Source organism: Trachymyrmex septentrionalis, unplaced genomic scaffold (genome assembly GCF_001594115.1).
Source record: "Trachymyrmex septentrionalis isolate Tsep2-gDNA-1 unplaced genomic scaffold, Tsep1.0 scaffold97, whole genome shotgun sequence".
In the NCBI taxonomy this organism is placed as follows: Eukaryota; Metazoa; Arthropoda; class Insecta; order Hymenoptera; family Formicidae; genus Trachymyrmex; species Trachymyrmex septentrionalis.
The window spans coordinates 408,930-427,736 of NW_017306160.1; the positions used below are offsets into that span (position 1 = coordinate 408,930).

At 30.7% G+C, this 18,807-nt stretch overlaps 1 protein-coding gene across 3 annotated transcripts; it reads right to left on the reverse strand.

Moving 5' to 3' along the window:
* Nucleotides 1-2,117: 2,117 nt before the first annotated feature.
* Nucleotides 2,118-16,653, reverse strand: LOC108756331 (polycomb protein Scm). 3 transcript variants are annotated; one of them, XM_018500072.1, is made up of 9 exons: nucleotides 16,512-16,653; nucleotides 16,106-16,370; nucleotides 6,452-6,751; nucleotides 6,110-6,360; nucleotides 5,411-5,978; nucleotides 5,072-5,263; nucleotides 3,497-4,054; nucleotides 2,373-2,530; nucleotides 2,119-2,312 (listed from the first exon to the last, which is right to left on the reverse strand). In XM_018500072.1, the coding sequence occupies exons 2-9, from the start codon at nucleotides 16,128-16,130 to the stop codon at nucleotides 2,178-2,180; spliced, it is 2,187 nt and encodes a 728-aa protein (XP_018355574.1). In that variant the 5' UTR covers nucleotides 16,131-16,370; nucleotides 16,512-16,653; the 3' UTR covers nucleotides 2,119-2,177. The 3 variants fall into 3 exon arrangements, with proteins under 3 accessions (XP_018355572.1, XP_018355574.1, XP_018355573.1); XM_018500071.1 differs by having other exon boundaries at nucleotides 16,106-16,408; XM_018500070.1 differs by lacking the exons at nucleotides 16,106-16,370; nucleotides 16,512-16,653 and adding an exon at nucleotides 7,460-7,772 and having other exon boundaries at nucleotides 2,118-2,312.
* Between the last annotated feature and the right edge of the window lie 2,154 nt (nucleotides 16,654-18,807).

An 18,807-nucleotide genomic window follows, 5' to 3' on the forward strand; every position in this document is an offset into this window, starting at 1 on the left:
ATATTTAAATTAAAATATTTTAATAATAAATAATCGAAAGATTATAAACAATCAAAGATGTTAATATAATTATTCATATAACTTTTCTCGTTATTTAAACAAAATAAATTATTTATAGTTATATTGTAAATATATATTTCATAATTTGAGAAATATATACTTTATTACAATTTCTTGCATACCATTTGTAAATAAAGAGATAGAAGACCCATGAATAAAGAGAATTTAAAAAAATAAAATAATCGCATTTAAACTTTAAAAATGAACAGAAATTATTTCTTATCTCTCATGAATCAAGAAATAGTCGTAAAAAGTAAATGACGTAAAAACATGGAAACATTATTCCGCTATGGTCGCGACGACTAAAATCGGGAACTTTAAATGTCCTTTCAACTTTATTTTCAATTTCAGAAGAAAAAACATCACAGAAAATTACATTAAGTGAACACGGCTAATCAAGTACTAGAATATCTTGAGATTATATTCATTTTTTATTATATTATTTTTCTCAAAAACTCCCATTTTTTATTATAGTAAATAAATAATGTAACGTAGAGGGAGAAATACAACTCTATAGAAAGTAAATTTTCTAGAAAATAATTCTGTATTTTAACAATCATAGTTCTATAGTAAAAAAAAAGCTTAAAAATTTTTGAGACAATGTATAAATCATAACATACATTTAATCTTTGTATATTCACAAGAATAATTTCATATAAATAAAAGATATGATACTTTTTGGATTTTATGATAGAAATGAAAACGAAAATAAATTTATGGAGCTATAAATAAAGAGATAGTAATTTTCATGTATTGTGTATAAACTGTAATTTATTTGCAGATTCTATTGCGAAACATGAGAGATTGCTGTACAAGTTACGGAGAATATCACAGTAGTAATGTAATGATAAGTCATACATAGTTAACTAATTTTATAATGTAACTTTTAAAATGTTCCGAAATATTTGTAGTTTATCTTATATAATAAAAAAAAAACTATCACACAATGGAAAAAAGCAATCAACACATATTGTATTAATTTTTTTATACGTTAGAAGGTATATGTGTTTAAATGTTTAAATTCGTTTATAGTGTAATGCAAATTTATGATCTACTTACATTTTAGGAGAAAACATTAATTTTTTAATTTAAAAAACTGTTGAAATATTAAGTCGATTGGGATGTATGTATAAATAATGCTCAAACTAAATATAGCACTAATGTCATAATGTATATAAACCAAGATAAAGTATTAAAAAAGTTTTAATGTGATTAATCATGAATTACTTATAAAAGTAGTACAAGACAAATATCTCGTTTACAATATATGTATTTCATAGCACTGCAACATAACATACGATACGACAATAGATGTTTTCCAGCAACGTATACAGGCAACCCTGTGTAACACAGTGTACGATTTATGTTTTTCAGCTATAATATAACCGATACAATCATACACGACTAAAATACTGTGTCCTCTTTTTATACTTTATGAACACCAAATTTTTTACATTACCATTTATTTTTCTAGGAGTAATACTCTGGTAAAAAATTTCAAGATTATATTCGGACATAGATATACGATACCTTTTTCACTCTGAAATAGAAAAGCAACATTTTGCTATTAAGCTACAAGTCGACGCTATTACTGTGTCATACAGTGTATGATTGTATTCCGTTGCTGAAAACACGCTATATTTACAAGTAGGTATATGAAACATCGTTATCTCTTGTGAGTGTGTGAATGCGTGTATGTGTGTGTGTGTGTGTCTGTCGCGCGCGTACGTGCGAGTGTGCGTATACACATATAAGAATATGTAAAAATTATATTAGATTTATGTTTTATCACTGCTTATCTAATACATGGAATCCCATTATGCTAATCTAATACTTATTGGGCAATGGTAAATTTATTTAAAAAATACTTGTATTACAACTAATTAATACAAATTTATACTTTTCTGAAATAATAAAATAATAGTCTGACGAATTAAAAATTTTCAAGTTTAATTTTCATGTTTCCTAATCTAAATTTTAAAATTAATATTAGAATATAATTCAAAAGATAATAAAAAACCACATAAATTCTTCTTATTGACAACGAATTTAATTCATAGATTGAAATGCATAAAACGCATGTATTTCAGATCATACATTATTTATATATGATAAAATCACATATGTGTATGTCTTCTACCTTTAATACGGTTTACCAAATTACAAATCTTAAGTGCTGGCCCAAGTTTTAGTCCCATATACTTCATCATCATATCACTATTGAGAAGAAGTAGGGCTTTGCCATCAATTTCCTAAAAATTATTGTCGTTTATGATAAAGTAAAATATTGAATGCCTTTATATTTAACTCACATGCTTCTTGAATAAATCTGCATGTTGTCCTAATATTGGATCTGTAATGGCAATAAAATGTATTACATCTTCAATAGTCCATTCTGCTGGTTCAATGGGAAGAGTGCGACTTCCAGAGGCTTCATTTGATTGAGTAGTAGACGTCGCTGCTTCCAATTCTATACGTAAATATATTTCTTAATCAGTATGTCACTTCACAAAAATGCTAATTAATTTCATATTCAAGCTTTCAAGATAGCGTATTATATTATCCTAAACAATAAAGTAATATAACTATCTACTATATGTTCTTAAATAATAATTATAAATATCTTTATAATTCGCAGGTTATCATTAATTAAACTGTTCAATAAAATTTGATCTTTTTTTTTCTGCGGCAAGCAGAACCAGTATTTCTTAATAAATTCAAAGTCGCTGAATCCAAATCCAGCCAGCGAAAGATATCCATCGCATTAGGTTCTTGAGAAAAATTATGAATAGTATAAACAACATTTTGTTTGCCATATTTACCGTTTTATTATAGTCAAACAAAATTTTTGTTTTTCAATTTCATTAACGCCATTCTAAAGAGTTAATCTTCACTTTTAAAAGAAATTTCCATTTTTTACTGTGCATTTTTTTCGAATTATGAACATTTTCTGAAATGTAAAATGGCAGTCGCTGCTTATGAATCTGAATTCAAAATTACGAAATTCGAAATGGTAGACTTAACATGGACTAAATTGATGAAAATAGATATTATTTTGATATAAATTTATCTATTTTCTGATTTCAATTCATTAATTTGGATCCGCTATTTTACATTTCAACAAACGTTCACAACTCAATAACAAAAAATCGCACAGTAAAAAATGCAAATTTCTTTTAAAGGTGAAGAGTAATGGCGTTAATAAAATTAAAAAATAAAATTTTGTTTGGTCACAAAAAAAGTGATAAATATCATAAAAAAGCTGTTTTTTGCTAATATTATTCAATTTATCTCAAAAACCTGACGTGATGGGCATCTTTCGCTGGCGGATTTGGATTCAGCAACCTTGAATTTATTAAGAAATACTGGCCCTGCTTGTCGCAGATTTTCTTGGTGGACTATGTTATAACAAAGCTTTATAATAAATATGAAATACCGGGAATAGATTTGCGAGGTTGCTTCGCAGATGTAGGAGATGATTCTGTAGAATGATTTATACTCTGCACAGGAGTTTGTTGAACATGCTGTTGCTGAGTTGGCGTTAAGTTTTGTTGACTTTCCGATGACCACCTTCGTTTTTCTCCTATAGAATCATTTGTTTCTTCATCATTAGTGGATTGTGGTTGTTGTAGCAAAGATGTGAGACATTTGCTACAAGATTCTTTTCTTTTAGTTAACATGTATTCACATGTACGAAGGTCCTCCAGTTGCTGTCTAATGTATGTATAGAAGTCTTCTTCTTCCAAAAAATGAGATAATTTAACAGCTGCAGGTTTTTTCAAAGTTCCCATACTCAAAGTTACAGTTTCGCCATCACCATTTCTCAGTAAACCCAACATTTGCTTGGGATTCAAGGCTGCCATTAAAAATGCTTGGAAGATGTCTCTTGCAATATTTGTCATAGGACCAGGACCAAATTGCGCTGGCAGGACTTTTACTTTTCGAATATCAAAATATGGCCCACAGTGACATTTATGGTTGACATAAAGCGTAACTGCAATATACAATTAAATCATTAAAAATTTTTTGCATGAACTTTATCGTTTCTTGTAGAAAATATAGCATATCACCTGAATTGATTGTAGAATCGGGTATAGATAAATATCGCCCTTCTGCGCCATGATTCTTTGATTGTTACAAATAAAATGCTGTTAGTGCGCTATATATTCGCGAATCTGTCATTCGTTGTCCACAGATACATACATCTATAATTATAATTAAACCTGTGATACTATAATTCAACATCCTCCTTTGTAATTTATTCTGATTCATGTATTTATTTATTCTGATGTATCTGTGAACAGCGAACAACAGATTCGCAAATGTATAGCGGACTAACAGCATTTTATTTGTGCACATCAACAATCAAAGAATCATCACTTTATTTGCGCAATCACCACAACCAGAAACTACATGGATAGAAACACGGTGATAACCCGCAAATCTTCTAGTATCTTTTAAGATAATGTGAATAATGTGAAAGCCTAAAAAGTGTTACCAAAAATCACGTTTGATTACGTTTGATTCTAACTACGTTCTGATACTTCCGATCTGGGATCAGCTAAAATAAAAACTGAATTTCTAAAAATAAAGCCAATGGTACACGATGCTTGTTTTCCTACTGGATTAGAATCTTGCCACTGTATTGGCTGCGGTACTGTCAATGCCAATATCGCAGCCAATACGGTGGTAAAATTCTAATTCAGCTAGCAATCCAGCAGGAAAATAAGCATCGTATGCCATCGACATAAGTATTGCATACGAAAATCTAAGGAAATATTTTAGTTATATATATGCGTTACATATACTATTTACTTAGTTTTTTACTTAGTTTTTCGTACGATACTCTTCTAAAATAGGAGCCCTGAATCATGTTAACAGTATCGATCGAGCAGGAATGCTGAAATTTATAATTCCCAAAACTATCTATTCGCTCAAATGACGCAGAAATAGGGCTTGACTTTTCATAGCAAAGTGTCCATATCCTGATATAGAATTATAATTTACTTACCATTTTCAAGCGGTTTGGTATTGATTGTGCTAGTGTCAGGTTCTGTAGCTGGCTGTAATGGTGCATTGGAGCCTGCAGGTGTTACTAATGCAACTGCAGATTCTCTGTTATTGTTATTTCCAGAACCAACCGCCATTACAAGAAAAACATTACTGTTGGCTTTAGACCCTCTAAATCCCTTGTTTGAACCTGCTGTAAGATTAAAATTAAATACGTTAAAAAATATGGATTAAAAATATTTAAATACTGTAAAGAAGATAAGAGATTAAGAGATATATGCATTAATGAATTTGTATAATTATACAGTTACTTTACAAATTATAAAATATTTATGCGTACATTTTTGTCTTGGTGGCTGCAATGGATGTCCACTTTTAAAACACCACCCTGCAGGGAAAATATCTCGAGAATCATAACGACACCAGTAATCAAAAGCACCGCGCCAACCATCAAACGTAATATGTATCTGGTCCTCATTAACTGCGCCAACGGTTGCAGTGCATATAAGCTGTGGATTCTTTTTATCGATTGCTTCTAATTTGTGTCCAACCTCAAACAAATTAGAGCGTGGCGTCTTTGGTTCACGTTTGAATACTTTAGCCGGTGCCATTTCGGCACCATTTAAAGTTTTTAGGAGGAACATTGGCCAACTAGAAGCATTCATCCGGAAGCCTAGTGGCGGCTGAAGCATCCCGCCAGATTTCTCACAGTGGCCTATCGGATGTATTTCGTTACTATCGACCAACCGCCAGAAATCATTCTTGTTATCAGAGCCATCTAATCTTAATCTTAATCGCGGTCCCAGAACACCTACTACTGTGGCGATACAAGTTGATGTCAAGTTTCGTGGATCTAATGCTTCCAATTTCATATTAATCTTAAATTCATTTGTTGGTGGAACTTCATGCTGAAATCAAAATAATATATAATGTACAATGTGTAAGCGGTAAACAAGCACTGAACTTATATATTCTGCAGTAACATTAAATAAAAATTATATATCGACAGATCAAACTGCAGTATGCTGTACCGCTGTACCTGCTTGAAGCACTCGAGTGAAGCTGCTTTGCTGTTTGTTTCTTTTAAATAAAGATCCCAATCGAAAGTCTGAAAGGCTTCATATTGCAACGATGCAGTAGATGTTCCAGTAGATGTTGTTGGTGGACGAGATACAGTCGTGTGATTATTTGTGTTTGTGTAAGGTTGTATCGTCTGCGCATTATTATTGCTTGGCAATCCAGATGAAGCTGGAGATGGAGCAGGAGACAGTAACGATGGATCACTGCTGTCTATAAATTAAACATTTGTTTCAATTTGTTAAAAATTGTTTGAATTGCTATATAAGTTTGTGTAGATTTATGCAAAACTACAGTTACTCACTTTTCTTTGTGTCTGCTTGTGTTTCTTTTTTCTGATGCACATTTAAACAGTATGCAGAACAGAAATCCTTTGGTGGAGCATCTTTTTGTTCCAGTCTAAAAGGTGTAACCCTCATCGCTATCACATTTTCGCATTGCACACAAACAGTCCTTGCATAGGTTTTGCGAGATTCGGACAGACAAGTTTCTGAACAAAATTCCTTCTTGCCATTCTGCGTGGGAAGAACATACTTCAATGGTAGTTTAGTTTCTCCACACCACGTGCAAGGAATGTTCTTCAATTTTGGTGGTCTCCCTGGACCTACAACAAAGAAAGATTCAAAACTTCTGTTTATTATAAAGATATCATTATCTCCCCCCATATAGCACCGATTGTTGCATAAAATTTTCAGAAATGTTTCAACCTTCCACATCTCCTGTGCAATAATTCTAGAAGGATTCTGCAATGTGTCATATAATGCTTTAACATAAATGTTTCTACAATTTATCATATGCAATAAATTGAAAAATATATTTAAACAAAACAAAAAATCATCATGTTGAAATGGCTTCAAAATGTTTATAAAGTCATTTTTGGATCAATCACGAGTCAGTTTAGCATCATTTTGAGTTGTTTACTTTAATTGCAAAAATTTTTGTATAGTGACTCGCATTAATATTCATATTAATATACATCATGATACTTTAGAAATTATTCTTATACCTTCTAAACATAATTGTTGGAGTAAGAAATTTACAGCTTTTGTTTTAAATTAAAAAATTCATTATAATTATTAGAAATATATTTTATTCCTATAATTTATACGATACAGTTTCGAGTATATTAAACTATAGACAGAATTTTGCTTAATTTTGGTATCAAAAATATTCAGAACTTAACAAGATATAATAATATAAATATATATAAACGAAATGTGATAATAATTTTAATATTTTGTTGGATAACCTTTTTGTTTAATAACATGCTGCAAATGTTTAGGTATGTTAGAAATAATTTTTGTTAAATAACCTGGTATAATGCACGTCCATTCTTCTTTTAATCGTAATTTTAGTTCTTTTGATCTTGTAGACGTAATCCGACTGTTACGAAGAAAAATAAATTCTTTGGCGAATTTTTTTTTCCGATTTGCTTCATTTATGAATGACTTTTTACGAGCACCTCTCTTACCGTTGTAACCACTTTCTTTTAATGCTCGACGAATTGTATCAGGATGTACTTTCTTCCTAGTCTCTTTGTATAATTCTGAGGTCAATTTTTTAGCAGTTAATCTAGGATTTACTTTTATTTTCTTAATCATTTTACATTTATCATGTGAGTCAAGTAATCATGGACGTCCTTTCTGAGGTATTGATTCAATGCGATCTTCACGGACATATCTTTTTACAATATCTGCTACCGTACTCTTACTCAAATTTATTAATTTACCAATTTTTCGATATGATTTGCCTTTTTTATAATGAAAAATAACAAGTTGGCGTTTATCAAGTGAACTATTTTTGCCTTTACGTCCCATTTTCACTTAACTTGTGTGATCTTGGGGAAATGAGGTTAACTCAATTCAATATGAAATAAGTCACATATTATACGGTAAACAAATAAGGAATAAACTAAAATTTAATTTTCGAGAGTCAGTAAATATAAAATATATTGAGTGTCCGAATAGTTTTGCGATTCTAAATTAAGGATGAACTTATTTATTTTTTATATTGAAAACTACATTAGTTAAATAAAGAAAATTAATGTTTTTTACATCTATAATGAGCATTTCCAATGATTAAAAAACTGTAATTTCTTAATTCTATAAAAACTATATTTCAAAAATAATAGTTTCACTATTATTATGATGTTCGAATATTAATGTGAGTCACTATATATGAATGAATAAATTTTATAAAAATATATTTGTTTTATTTTTAAAGTAGATATTTATGTGAAAAAGAAATAATGTCTTATGTGTCATAAATCTTCATAAATTTTTATCTTTGTATGATTGTCACTATTTTTCTACACATCCCCCCTATAATCAAAATTTTATTTCAAATTATATTTAAATTATACTATTTACGAACAACATTGAACCGATTATAACTGCGACTTGATGATTACAAAAGATATATGAATATATATGTATGTGAATATATATATACATATATATGTGTATATATATATATATAAAACTTGATTACTTTAAAATTTTTATTTTATTATATATTAGGTTAAGTAAAAAGTCATCGCGTTTTTTTAAAAGACATCTATCAGTAAAAACCGCAATTACTTTCTTACCAACAATATAAATATATCTTGATAGAGTAAAGTTTCAGCTTTAAAAATCTCTTTTTTAAATTATACGATACGACAATTTTTAATGGAGTTATGAGCAATTAAAGTCAAAATAATTCTTTTATTTAATCCGCGATAACTCAGTAATCAAAAGTCGTAGGAATTTTAAAAAAAAACGATTTTGTAGGGAAAGTATCAAGCTTTCACGATAGGTAATCGAAAATTTTCTCAAATTCGTTTTGGACACGTTACAAATCCACAAAGTGAGAAGAAAATTTTTCGTCTTTTTCAGCTCGTAGTTTTTGGTATGTAAAAATTATCAAACTCATATAAACTTAAAAAAGGTGATAAAAGTAGAGATTTCAAGCTTTAAAACCCTTTTTTTAAATTCGAATTTCATTCATTATTGACGAAGATATTGTATATACAACTTTGAGCTAAAAAATACGCGATGACTTTTTACTCAACCTAATATTTTATCAAAAGATTTATATTTTATTTTAATAAAATTATTTTATTCAATAAAAAATTTTTTTTTAATAAAATATATTTAATAAATAATTCTTAAATATACTCTACCATTTTGCAATGCTCGCAATAGTTAACGAGATATTAATCGTTAAAGATAGCCGAATAAGAGTGGGAAGTTTGGCAGGCGCGCCGGTCAAGTCATGATGACATGGACCGCGATCCGATTCACAATCACAATGCTTAAAAATCATTTCATCCTTGTTGTTTGTCAAATGTTAAACGATGCTTATGAGTGTCAGCATGAGTCGGACCACGGTCATGGAGGCTCGCGGCAGCGTGGGGCGCTTGACAACTAGACAGTCCCCACTCCCAGCGCGCCAAGCAATTGCGATGGCGGATATTCGACGCTTTAAAAATTAATATCTTGATTGCGAAAATTGGGAAATAATTGAGAACTTTTCGAGAACTTAATTTAGTTTTCACTCTAAAACGATTCGATGCGCTAACCCATGTTTTTTTTGCACTTATACTACGATTTTAATAATCGTTATGGATATTTTTTAATTTGGTAAATATTGAGAATGACACAATGTAGATCGAAACGTGTAATTAGACGACAAATTTCATCAGTTTAATTAAATAATATATTTTTTATGCATATGCATATCATGTGCGTACGTACGTACAGGATGGTTGTTATTTTAACATTTAAAATTCAATTGATAGGAATCCCTTAAGGAAATTCTAAAGCATCCTGTTTTACTGATTAAATCATGTAATTTTTGTATAACAAATACTTTTTTCCTCTTTTACCGATTCAAAAATCCTTCTCCAGGACTAAAGTATATGCATTAATACGTATCTGGGAAGTGGAATCTATGCCTAGAACAATCAAAAATTTCAAAATTGACATATTTTTTTACTATTTCTTAGTAAAACATAGGGTCTCAGCTGTCAAGTCGTGACAACATTTGCTTGAAATGAATGCTTTGCAACCTGTACGTACGAAATAATGGTTCCCAGACACAAAGTTTACATGAAAAAATAACGTCGAGTTCTTAGAATTAGACTTAGATGCTTTATCGTGACAAATTGGTTATATGAAAATTGACACGAATGTGCAACTGCGAGTATCATAGGTTGCGTGAGATATTGATGTGGTAGTACATATATAAAAACATGTCAATGCACGGCGCGCGGCGCGACCTCTGGTGACTCGTCGCAGCTCGAATTTCGCTTTAGAATTCCCTTAATGCGGTGAAATATTAAAAAATAAATAAATAAATAAATAACACTATATTTTTTTAAATTTTTTCAACAATTTTAATCCGATCCACTGAAACACGGATAGACGGTAAAGTACCTTTGGACAGTAAAGTACCTTTGAACAAAATTCCAACGCTCAAATTCTTAACCAATTTTAAAGTTTTTTTTAATATACTCGAAATTAAATGAACTAAATTTAGTGTCCATTTTGCGTAAATTTTGATTATGGTCCAAAGTAAATATTATCCAATGAAGTGAGCAAAAGAATCAAAATATTATACGATATAACGAATATTCATTAAACTGTAATCAAAATTTACGCAGAATGGGCACTAAATTTAGTTAGAGTATAACTCATTCAATATCGAGCAAATAAAAAAAAACTTTAAAACTGATTAAGAATTACAGCGTGGATCGGCTGAATTTTTCCGTTCATTGTGTGGGGCCTTGAAATTTAATATTGCTTTAAATGGGATTTAAAAAAATAGTCTTTTGACAGCTATCAATATTTCTGTAAACTTCACAAAAATGAAATTTTCAGAGAAATTGGCAGCGTTACGTAAGTATTGCGATGGTAGTTAACAACTGTCTGAATAAAAAATACATAAGTAAGAATACATTTATTTATTGCATCGTATATTAAAACAATTAATTCTTCAATAAAAGCAATTAATTTTTTATAATAAACATACAATTTAACTTTACAAAAAAAAAAGGAATAAAAAAGAACTTACAAATGAGGATGCATTAGACATTAAATAATGATTTTTTAACTACTTTTCTTTATAGAGGATCTGCAGCTTGCAGAAGTAAGAATTATCAACTCTTATGTCTCATATAAAAAAAAAAGACGAAGCAAAAACGATCCTGTTTGCTTCAATGTTGAATAACTCAGTGAAAAAAAATCGTACAGAGGTCTATAAAAAAGCAAATTGAAAGTTAAGATTCACACTTTTGATTTCTGTAAACCGCATTTTTGTGTGATCTTTATTTCACGCCATAGACATTTGTAAAATTTGTACAAAATTTTCACATTTGATGGGTATCCATTTATATCCGTGTAGCTCCAAAAATTTGTGCAAAAATTTAGTGGGCAAAAAAAACGGACTACTAAATTTTTGCACAAATTTTTAATATTTTCAAATAGCAATAACTCAGTGAAAAATCATCGTAGCGAGATGTTTAAAAAAGCCTTTTAAAGCTTGAAATCTCTACTTTCGAAATCTATTGATATTTCAATCTGACTGATCCTATATGAGCTATACGGACACAAATGGATATCCGTCAAATATGAAAATTTTGTATAAATTTTACAAATGTCTATGGCGTGAAGTAAGGATCACATAAAAATGCGGTTTGCAGCAATCAAAAGTGTGAATCTTAACCTTCAATTTGGTTTATTATTATTATATATTTTATAAACCTCTGTACGATTTTTTTTCACCAAATTATTCAACATTGAAAGAATCGTTTTTGCTTCATTGGTTTTTTTTTTCGCGTGTGAGTGTACATAAGAGTTAATAATTCTTACTTCTGCAAGTCTCTGCAGATCTTCTATAAAGAAATTAAAAAAATTATTTAATGTCTATAATGCATTCTCATTTGTGAATTCTTTTTTATTTCTTTTTTTGTAAAGTCAAATTATATGTTCATTATAAAAAATTGTTTTTATTGAAATAATTATTTAGAAGTAAATTTAATAATAATTTAACTTTAAAAGAATAATATAATTTGCACATTATTAGTTTAAAATATCTTATTCAATGATGTATTGATTATTTCATTAATTTAACCGAAGGAAGATAAAACATCTTTTTTAAATTTTATTGTTAATTATAACTTAATATTTTCTTTTGGAAAAAATACTGTTACTTCTAAAATTTTACACACTAAATAGGAATTATTTTACAAGAAATTTATTTTTTAACGAAAAAGTTGAAAAGTTCATTTTCGATCGCCTATATTTAGATCGGTACCACTGTGTGTCGGCTTTGCCCCATCTCACAACACTGAGAGGAGGCGAGGCTATGGCGAGAGGGGATGGGGGGCTAGTGTCCCCTCCTCGCGTGTGGAAAAGACGATGCCCTTCTCAAGGCACCGGTGGTCTGTAAGAAAGGTCATCGCGAGAAGGGCCGATCAGCTATGTTGGCCTATAGGCCTGAAATAATGCTGCACGCGTGCCCAAGGCGCCCCTGCGAACAGGTTAATGAAAGATACCGGCGGAGTTTAATAGATGCGAGTTTCACATAACCCTCGGTTCCGTTCCTGCGGAACTGAGGGTATGCATAGGCATTTCCCCTGCCTCAAAAAAGGGGGGGGGGTGATGACACCAAGAAATATATTTAATGTGACGTAGAAAATACTTAAAATATCAATTGGATATTGCAAGATCGTGGTAAATACAAAAAAAGGAAGCCAACTGGACAATTTTATTTAATAAACTCATTAATATTTTCAATGCGTTAAAAATTAATATAAGATGACATAATAAACTAACATATAATATATAATACATAATAAAATCAGGGATCAACATTAGAGTAATATTTTTACCTTCGATTAACGATTACTTGGATAAACGGTAATCAAAATCGAAAATTAAAAAAGTAGATAGGTAAAAAAAAGAGCAAAAGAAAGATCTAATTAAAAAAAAATATATATAAAATTTCACTTTACATCACAAATTAATATTCGATGTCGTAGATAGATAACATGGAACGTTTCGACTATAAGTCTTCATCAGCCAAATTGAATCAAAATTTTAAAATTAACATATAATATTTAAATGTTGGAACTCTAAGAATAAAGTTATAAAGTATTTATTTATGTCGCGATAAATATAAATCGTCAACAGATATTAAAAAATTACAAGGTGTATAGTCATGTTGCAAATAAAAATCAATAAAAATCATACAGATCGTCTAAAGATATCAAGATTTTTCATCGTTAAACAGCGAGAAAAAACAGAGATTGTAGACAGAGTTAATTATTTTTTTTCTCGCAAAAAAAAAAAAATAATCAAAAAATATTTGACACTGATTATTGAGTAATGGAATTATTGAAAAATTTTAAGCCTGATTACAGATTACTTCAATTATTAAAATTATTTACATTCTAATTACTGATTAATGAAGTAATTAAAAAATTATGTTTTTGATTATTTGATTAATTGAATAATTAAATATTTCTTTTTTTGATTAGTGATTAATCGAGTAATTAAATATTAATCGAGTATTAAATTTTCTTTTAATTACTGATTATCTAAGTAATCGTTAATCGAAGCTAAAAATATTACTCTAATTCCGATCTCTGGATAAAATTATATATTATATAATTGAATTGTCTCAATTACATATTTTACAATTGAATTGTTTCAAAAATTACATTGAAGATGACCAATAATATGGATCGAAACATCTGTAATTATTTCATTTCTGAATATATGGTATTGTTACACACCAACAACTTGTGCTGGTTCACATTGGCTTTCTACCTTCCTACGATTTATTCTTTGAAGCCTTCAATTAAGATTGAGATTTATCATTAATATATTTGCTGAAGAGGATTCAAACCAAGGATTGAAACGTTTATTCAATTATTATATACAATAAAACTTAATTGCAATAACATCCAAGGCTCCCTACTGGCTTTCAAAGGCTTTTTATTCTTAAATAATTAAATTCATTAGAACCTATAATAGAAATCCTTTTTAGTAATATTTCAAAAAAATTGCAGATTCTTTCTGTAACATTTTATTAACCTTCCAACAAGGTCTCATGTGTAAGAATTGCGGACATTTTGCCATTCCAGAGCTGTCTCAGAAATTGCAGACATATTTCGCAATTTTTATGAAATGTTTCACTTTTCAGTTGAAAAATTTCTGAGGTAATTTTTGAAAACTTTCGATGCTGTATATATATATAGATCGAATTACAGATGCAATTATTTTATTGAAAAGATCGACATATGAATGTTTATAATGTTAATACCCTATTTAAGAGAAAACAGCTTAAGTTTAAAACAATAACAAACTTACATACATATTTAGTGTTAAACACAATAAGACTGATTAAACTGCCATTTTTAACTTTTAGACAGTCGGGGAAGTCACTTTTGTGGCTTTTAAGTGTGGTTTAAAATACTATCATTTTTGGTGGTATTTTCAATATTAATATTGTATTAAACATAATTTTATACATGTTGCAAAATATATATAAAAAATAGTATTAAAAAATATACAAAAAAAATTAAAATATATAAAAAGATAAAAAAAATACAAAAAATAAATTTAAAAGACTAAACAAAAAAAAAGTCAAGAAGGAGCTACAAATTTTCTACATCCATGTGTTAACTCTGGTTAATATTAAAGAAAAGTTCTCTACATGAGTCTATATATTTATATTCATTTATGTTGTCAATATTGTGCTTAGGGCTTGAAATTTTATACATCTATGCTCAGAATTGGAATCAGCAATACCAGAAACCCTCAAAATACACTATTTTTTAAAAAATAAACATTTTATATATTTGATCGTATGTTCCTGACTGGAAAAGTCATTTTTGGCTCTGCACAAATCTCAAAATTTTGCGCTATATGTATGTTACTTATATAGCAAAATTTTTGAGAAAAAAGAATCACTATTTTAATGAAAAAATGCTGGCTGTCTAATGCCTAATTCACACTGGACACAGCAAGCGTCAAGCAGCAGAGCAGCAACCAATCAGTGAGGGGATATTTGTGGTGTAAAGAATATCGCCTTGCTGATTGGTTGCTACTCCACTGTTTTGACAGTTACTGCTCCACTGTTTGACGTTTGCACCCACGTACTGCGTCCAGTGTGAATTAGACATAAAGGTTAAATCACTTTACCATTACACATAGACTTTCTCTCTTAACGTCTGATACACAATTGGATTTGTTTTTCTGATACATGAGTTTTAACAAACAATGAAAGAAACAAAAAACGATCTTCAGATAAATATATAGAGAGCGTTCCGATGTTCAATGTTGAAAATCTATAGCGTAACTACTGTATAGTTACAACATTGGCAGTGAATATCAGAACGTAGTCATAAACAACTTCAAACAATGAAGAAACCTTAGCCAAATAATGAAATCTAAAATTGCTTATTCTTCTATGAAAAGACAGTTTAAACAATTTTATTATCTAATATTAAATATATATGTTATTTTGTTGTTGTTTTAAACTCAACTCTACTCAAATTGTGTACATTCATATGTATATGTCGATATTTTCAATAAAATAATTATATCTGTAAAAAAACATGATTTTATTTAAAAATTATAAGATAGTGTCTCATAGGAAATTGACATGAAGGCATTGAGGCATACGTAACTGTAATAACAATACATATGACATATGCATCTATTTATGCAGTATACACATAAACGATTGTGTTTGTATACTGCAGAGATGTTATACATAAAATATATTACTTATAAACAAATGCATAGTTCTACAATTTCCAATATTTCATTATTATATCTTGCTCCATAATGCTTCAGGATTAATTTCCTATGAAAATTTGCAGCGGGAAGGAGAATAATCAAGGAAAGGAGGCAAATATTCAAGCTTAAATAATTAAAAATTATTTATATATGAAAATTTTTCATACCACGTGCTTTAGGCTGCGTAGACATCTTCCGTTAATGTGTGAGCAAATATTAAAGATGAAATTGCCACTAGTCGTCACTGAGGTCAGCTAACGCAACCGGATAACTGAGGTCATGTTTGTGATTGTATAGAAATAAATTTTGGCGCCACGAAATCGAGGTCAAATGAAGCCTCAACTCGTGTGGAACTAAATTAATCACTGAATATCACTCGCGCGAAACGAAATAGTCGGTTGAGTTTCCCTATTTGCTCCGCAATTCGTCTCCCTGTCGGAATATATAGCTCAACAGACAAAATAACATACCTAAGGCGCATTAAAAGTGTTGTATCAGTCCGCCATTTTGTCTTAATTTTAGCCACGCGTTCTCACATAATAGTAACGAATGGGATAACTTCTTTTTCCTTACCGTGGATTATTTCTGTAGTGAATACAGAACAAAAGTACGGTCTATTAAGTCCATTCGTTGTTAGATACTGATGCATATCGACGTCATGCAAGCCAGGTCAAAGATTATGGCACAGCAGGAGGAATAAAGCCGGCGGCACACAATGATCGGTTTCCTATTGGTTTTCAGCTTAGATTATAATCTTGCCACCGTATTGGCTACGATGATGATACAGACAGTAGGCCTCAGTGAGAGCTTGGATTCTACCAATTAAAATGCATGACTGGTGTTAAACATGTTGATTGGCCATCGCAATGACCAATCATGACACTGAGTGATAGTTATAAATGGTTGCCGAATGAGTGATTAGCGAATTTTATAATCAATGTCAATGTATATTTTATCAAATAGCACAATAAAATGAATATCTTACGATTTAATTTATTTTTATATTCTTATTGAACATATATATTTATGTCGATTTGTCTACAACAGTTTTAAAGTATACTGAATGCACACTAGTTCTTGTAATGTTTACACGCTTCGGAAAAGTCACTACAACAAATAAATAGGCAAGATACACATCTATGAAGATTTTTTTAGATTTCCTTATAGTAAATCTCACATTTTTCCTGGCATCGCAATTACAATATAGGCGGGAATTCTTTTACCGCTTCTCTTACGCTCATCACGCCATCTTACAACAGCACCGCTCGGGAAGAACAGAAAATACTCTAGTAGCGCTTTCTACATCTAGTGATAGCGACTAACACTATAATTTCCTGCACACTTAATTTGAAAGAACAAACAAAATAAAAAAGAAAATACAAATCCACTTATAAGTTTAAGATTTTTCGAGGCTTCGGTACTCGGCTTGAATGTCGCCAGACTTCAGTGCGGGTACTTATTGTTCTCGAAAATTTCGTCGATGTTATTTCGCCCGGGCTGTGCGCGCTTATATCACCATTCACAATGATCTTGTACTCGCTAACATTACAACTAATCGATAATGTCCCCTCCTTATCACCGTTATTCTTCACGTTAGGGGTTACAGAAATACTTCTATCCGGCAAAATACCGTCTTCCGGTAGCTCCGAGGCCTCGATCATACAAGATTCGGGTAAACACAAATTACATGCCCACAGTTGATCAGTGCGACGTCTCCAGATACGTCCGTCATCCGTTCTAACATTATAAGTAACCGGACTAATTTGCTCAACAATTGCCTGTCTCCACGACTTTGTCCTATAATCTTTAGTCATCACGGAGTCGTTGTCTCCAAAAGTAATTGCACGATTGCCCTTAAAAAAACGTTGATTGCCTTGCTTCTGCTTAATCCTACTTCTAATATCGGGCTTAATAACATCCAATCGCGTTCTCAAACGTCTGTTTAAGTGCAATTTGGCTGGTGTCTTTTCCATCGTACAATGCGGTGTCGAGCGATAATAGAATAAATATTTACATAAGGCATCCTGTCTTGCATTATCCTTAAGTAATATTTTAATCTTTTTTTTAAAAGTGCACACGGCGTTCTCAGTCGCCCCGTTTGACGCAGGATGATAAGGTATTCATATGTTTTATAGCATTTCGCAATACTCTCAAAACTACTCGTTCGGAAATGCCGGACCATCAGACAAAATGGTGTGGCAGCTCCCATATGCTTATATTCTCTTTTAAAGCTCTAATTGTAGATTCCGAAGAAATATCGCACATTTCGTTAATATCAATCCATTTCGAGTACGCATCGATTATCACGAGATATGACCGCTAATCGGTCCGCAAAAATCTGTATACGATGATTTGGACCCTGAGGCAACTTCCATACATGTAACGAAGCCTTTGGGGAATCGTTTGCGTTCTCTAAGCACTCTTTACATGTCTTTATTATCTCTTCGATGTCCCTATATAAACCAGGCCATCAAAAATAGGACCGACGTCTTCATTTTAACTACCCCGAGATGAGCCTCGTGGATCTCTTCTAGTAAGTTAGCTCTCAAAGATTGTGGAATATAATAATGCGGTCCCCACATTACGCAATCTTCTTCCAGTGTTAATTCTAAACGACGACTATGGAATGGCTTCAGGCAATCGTGTACTTTATCAGGCCAACCCCGCATTACAAAATCTCGAACTCTCCTCAAAATTGCATCTTTACTTGTTTCCTTGCGAACCGCTTTACTCCACATTTTGCACCTCTTCACCGATTACTTTTAGATAAGTATGTTCCTTCGTCTCTTTCAACTCTTTAGCTTTTTTAAAAGCTAACTCTTGCTCCTTTGTCCAATCCCATTTCCTATTTTTTTTAAAAAGCTCATAC

Excerpts from the sequence above, each read along its gene's own strand:
- LOC108756331 (XM_018500070.1), bottom strand. The coding sequence starts at position 7,748 with ATGATTAAGAAAATAAAAGTAAATCCTAGATTAACTGCTAAAAAATTG. Across the intron at positions 5,264-5,410 it reads GCAGCCACCAAGACAAAAAT|CAGGTTCAAACAAGGGATTT; the intron begins GTACGCATAAAT and ends TTAATCTTACAG. Across the intron at positions 4,055-5,071 it reads TACCAAACCGCTTGAAAATG|TTACGCTTTATGTCAACCAT; the intron begins GTAAGTAAATTA and ends TGTATATTGCAG.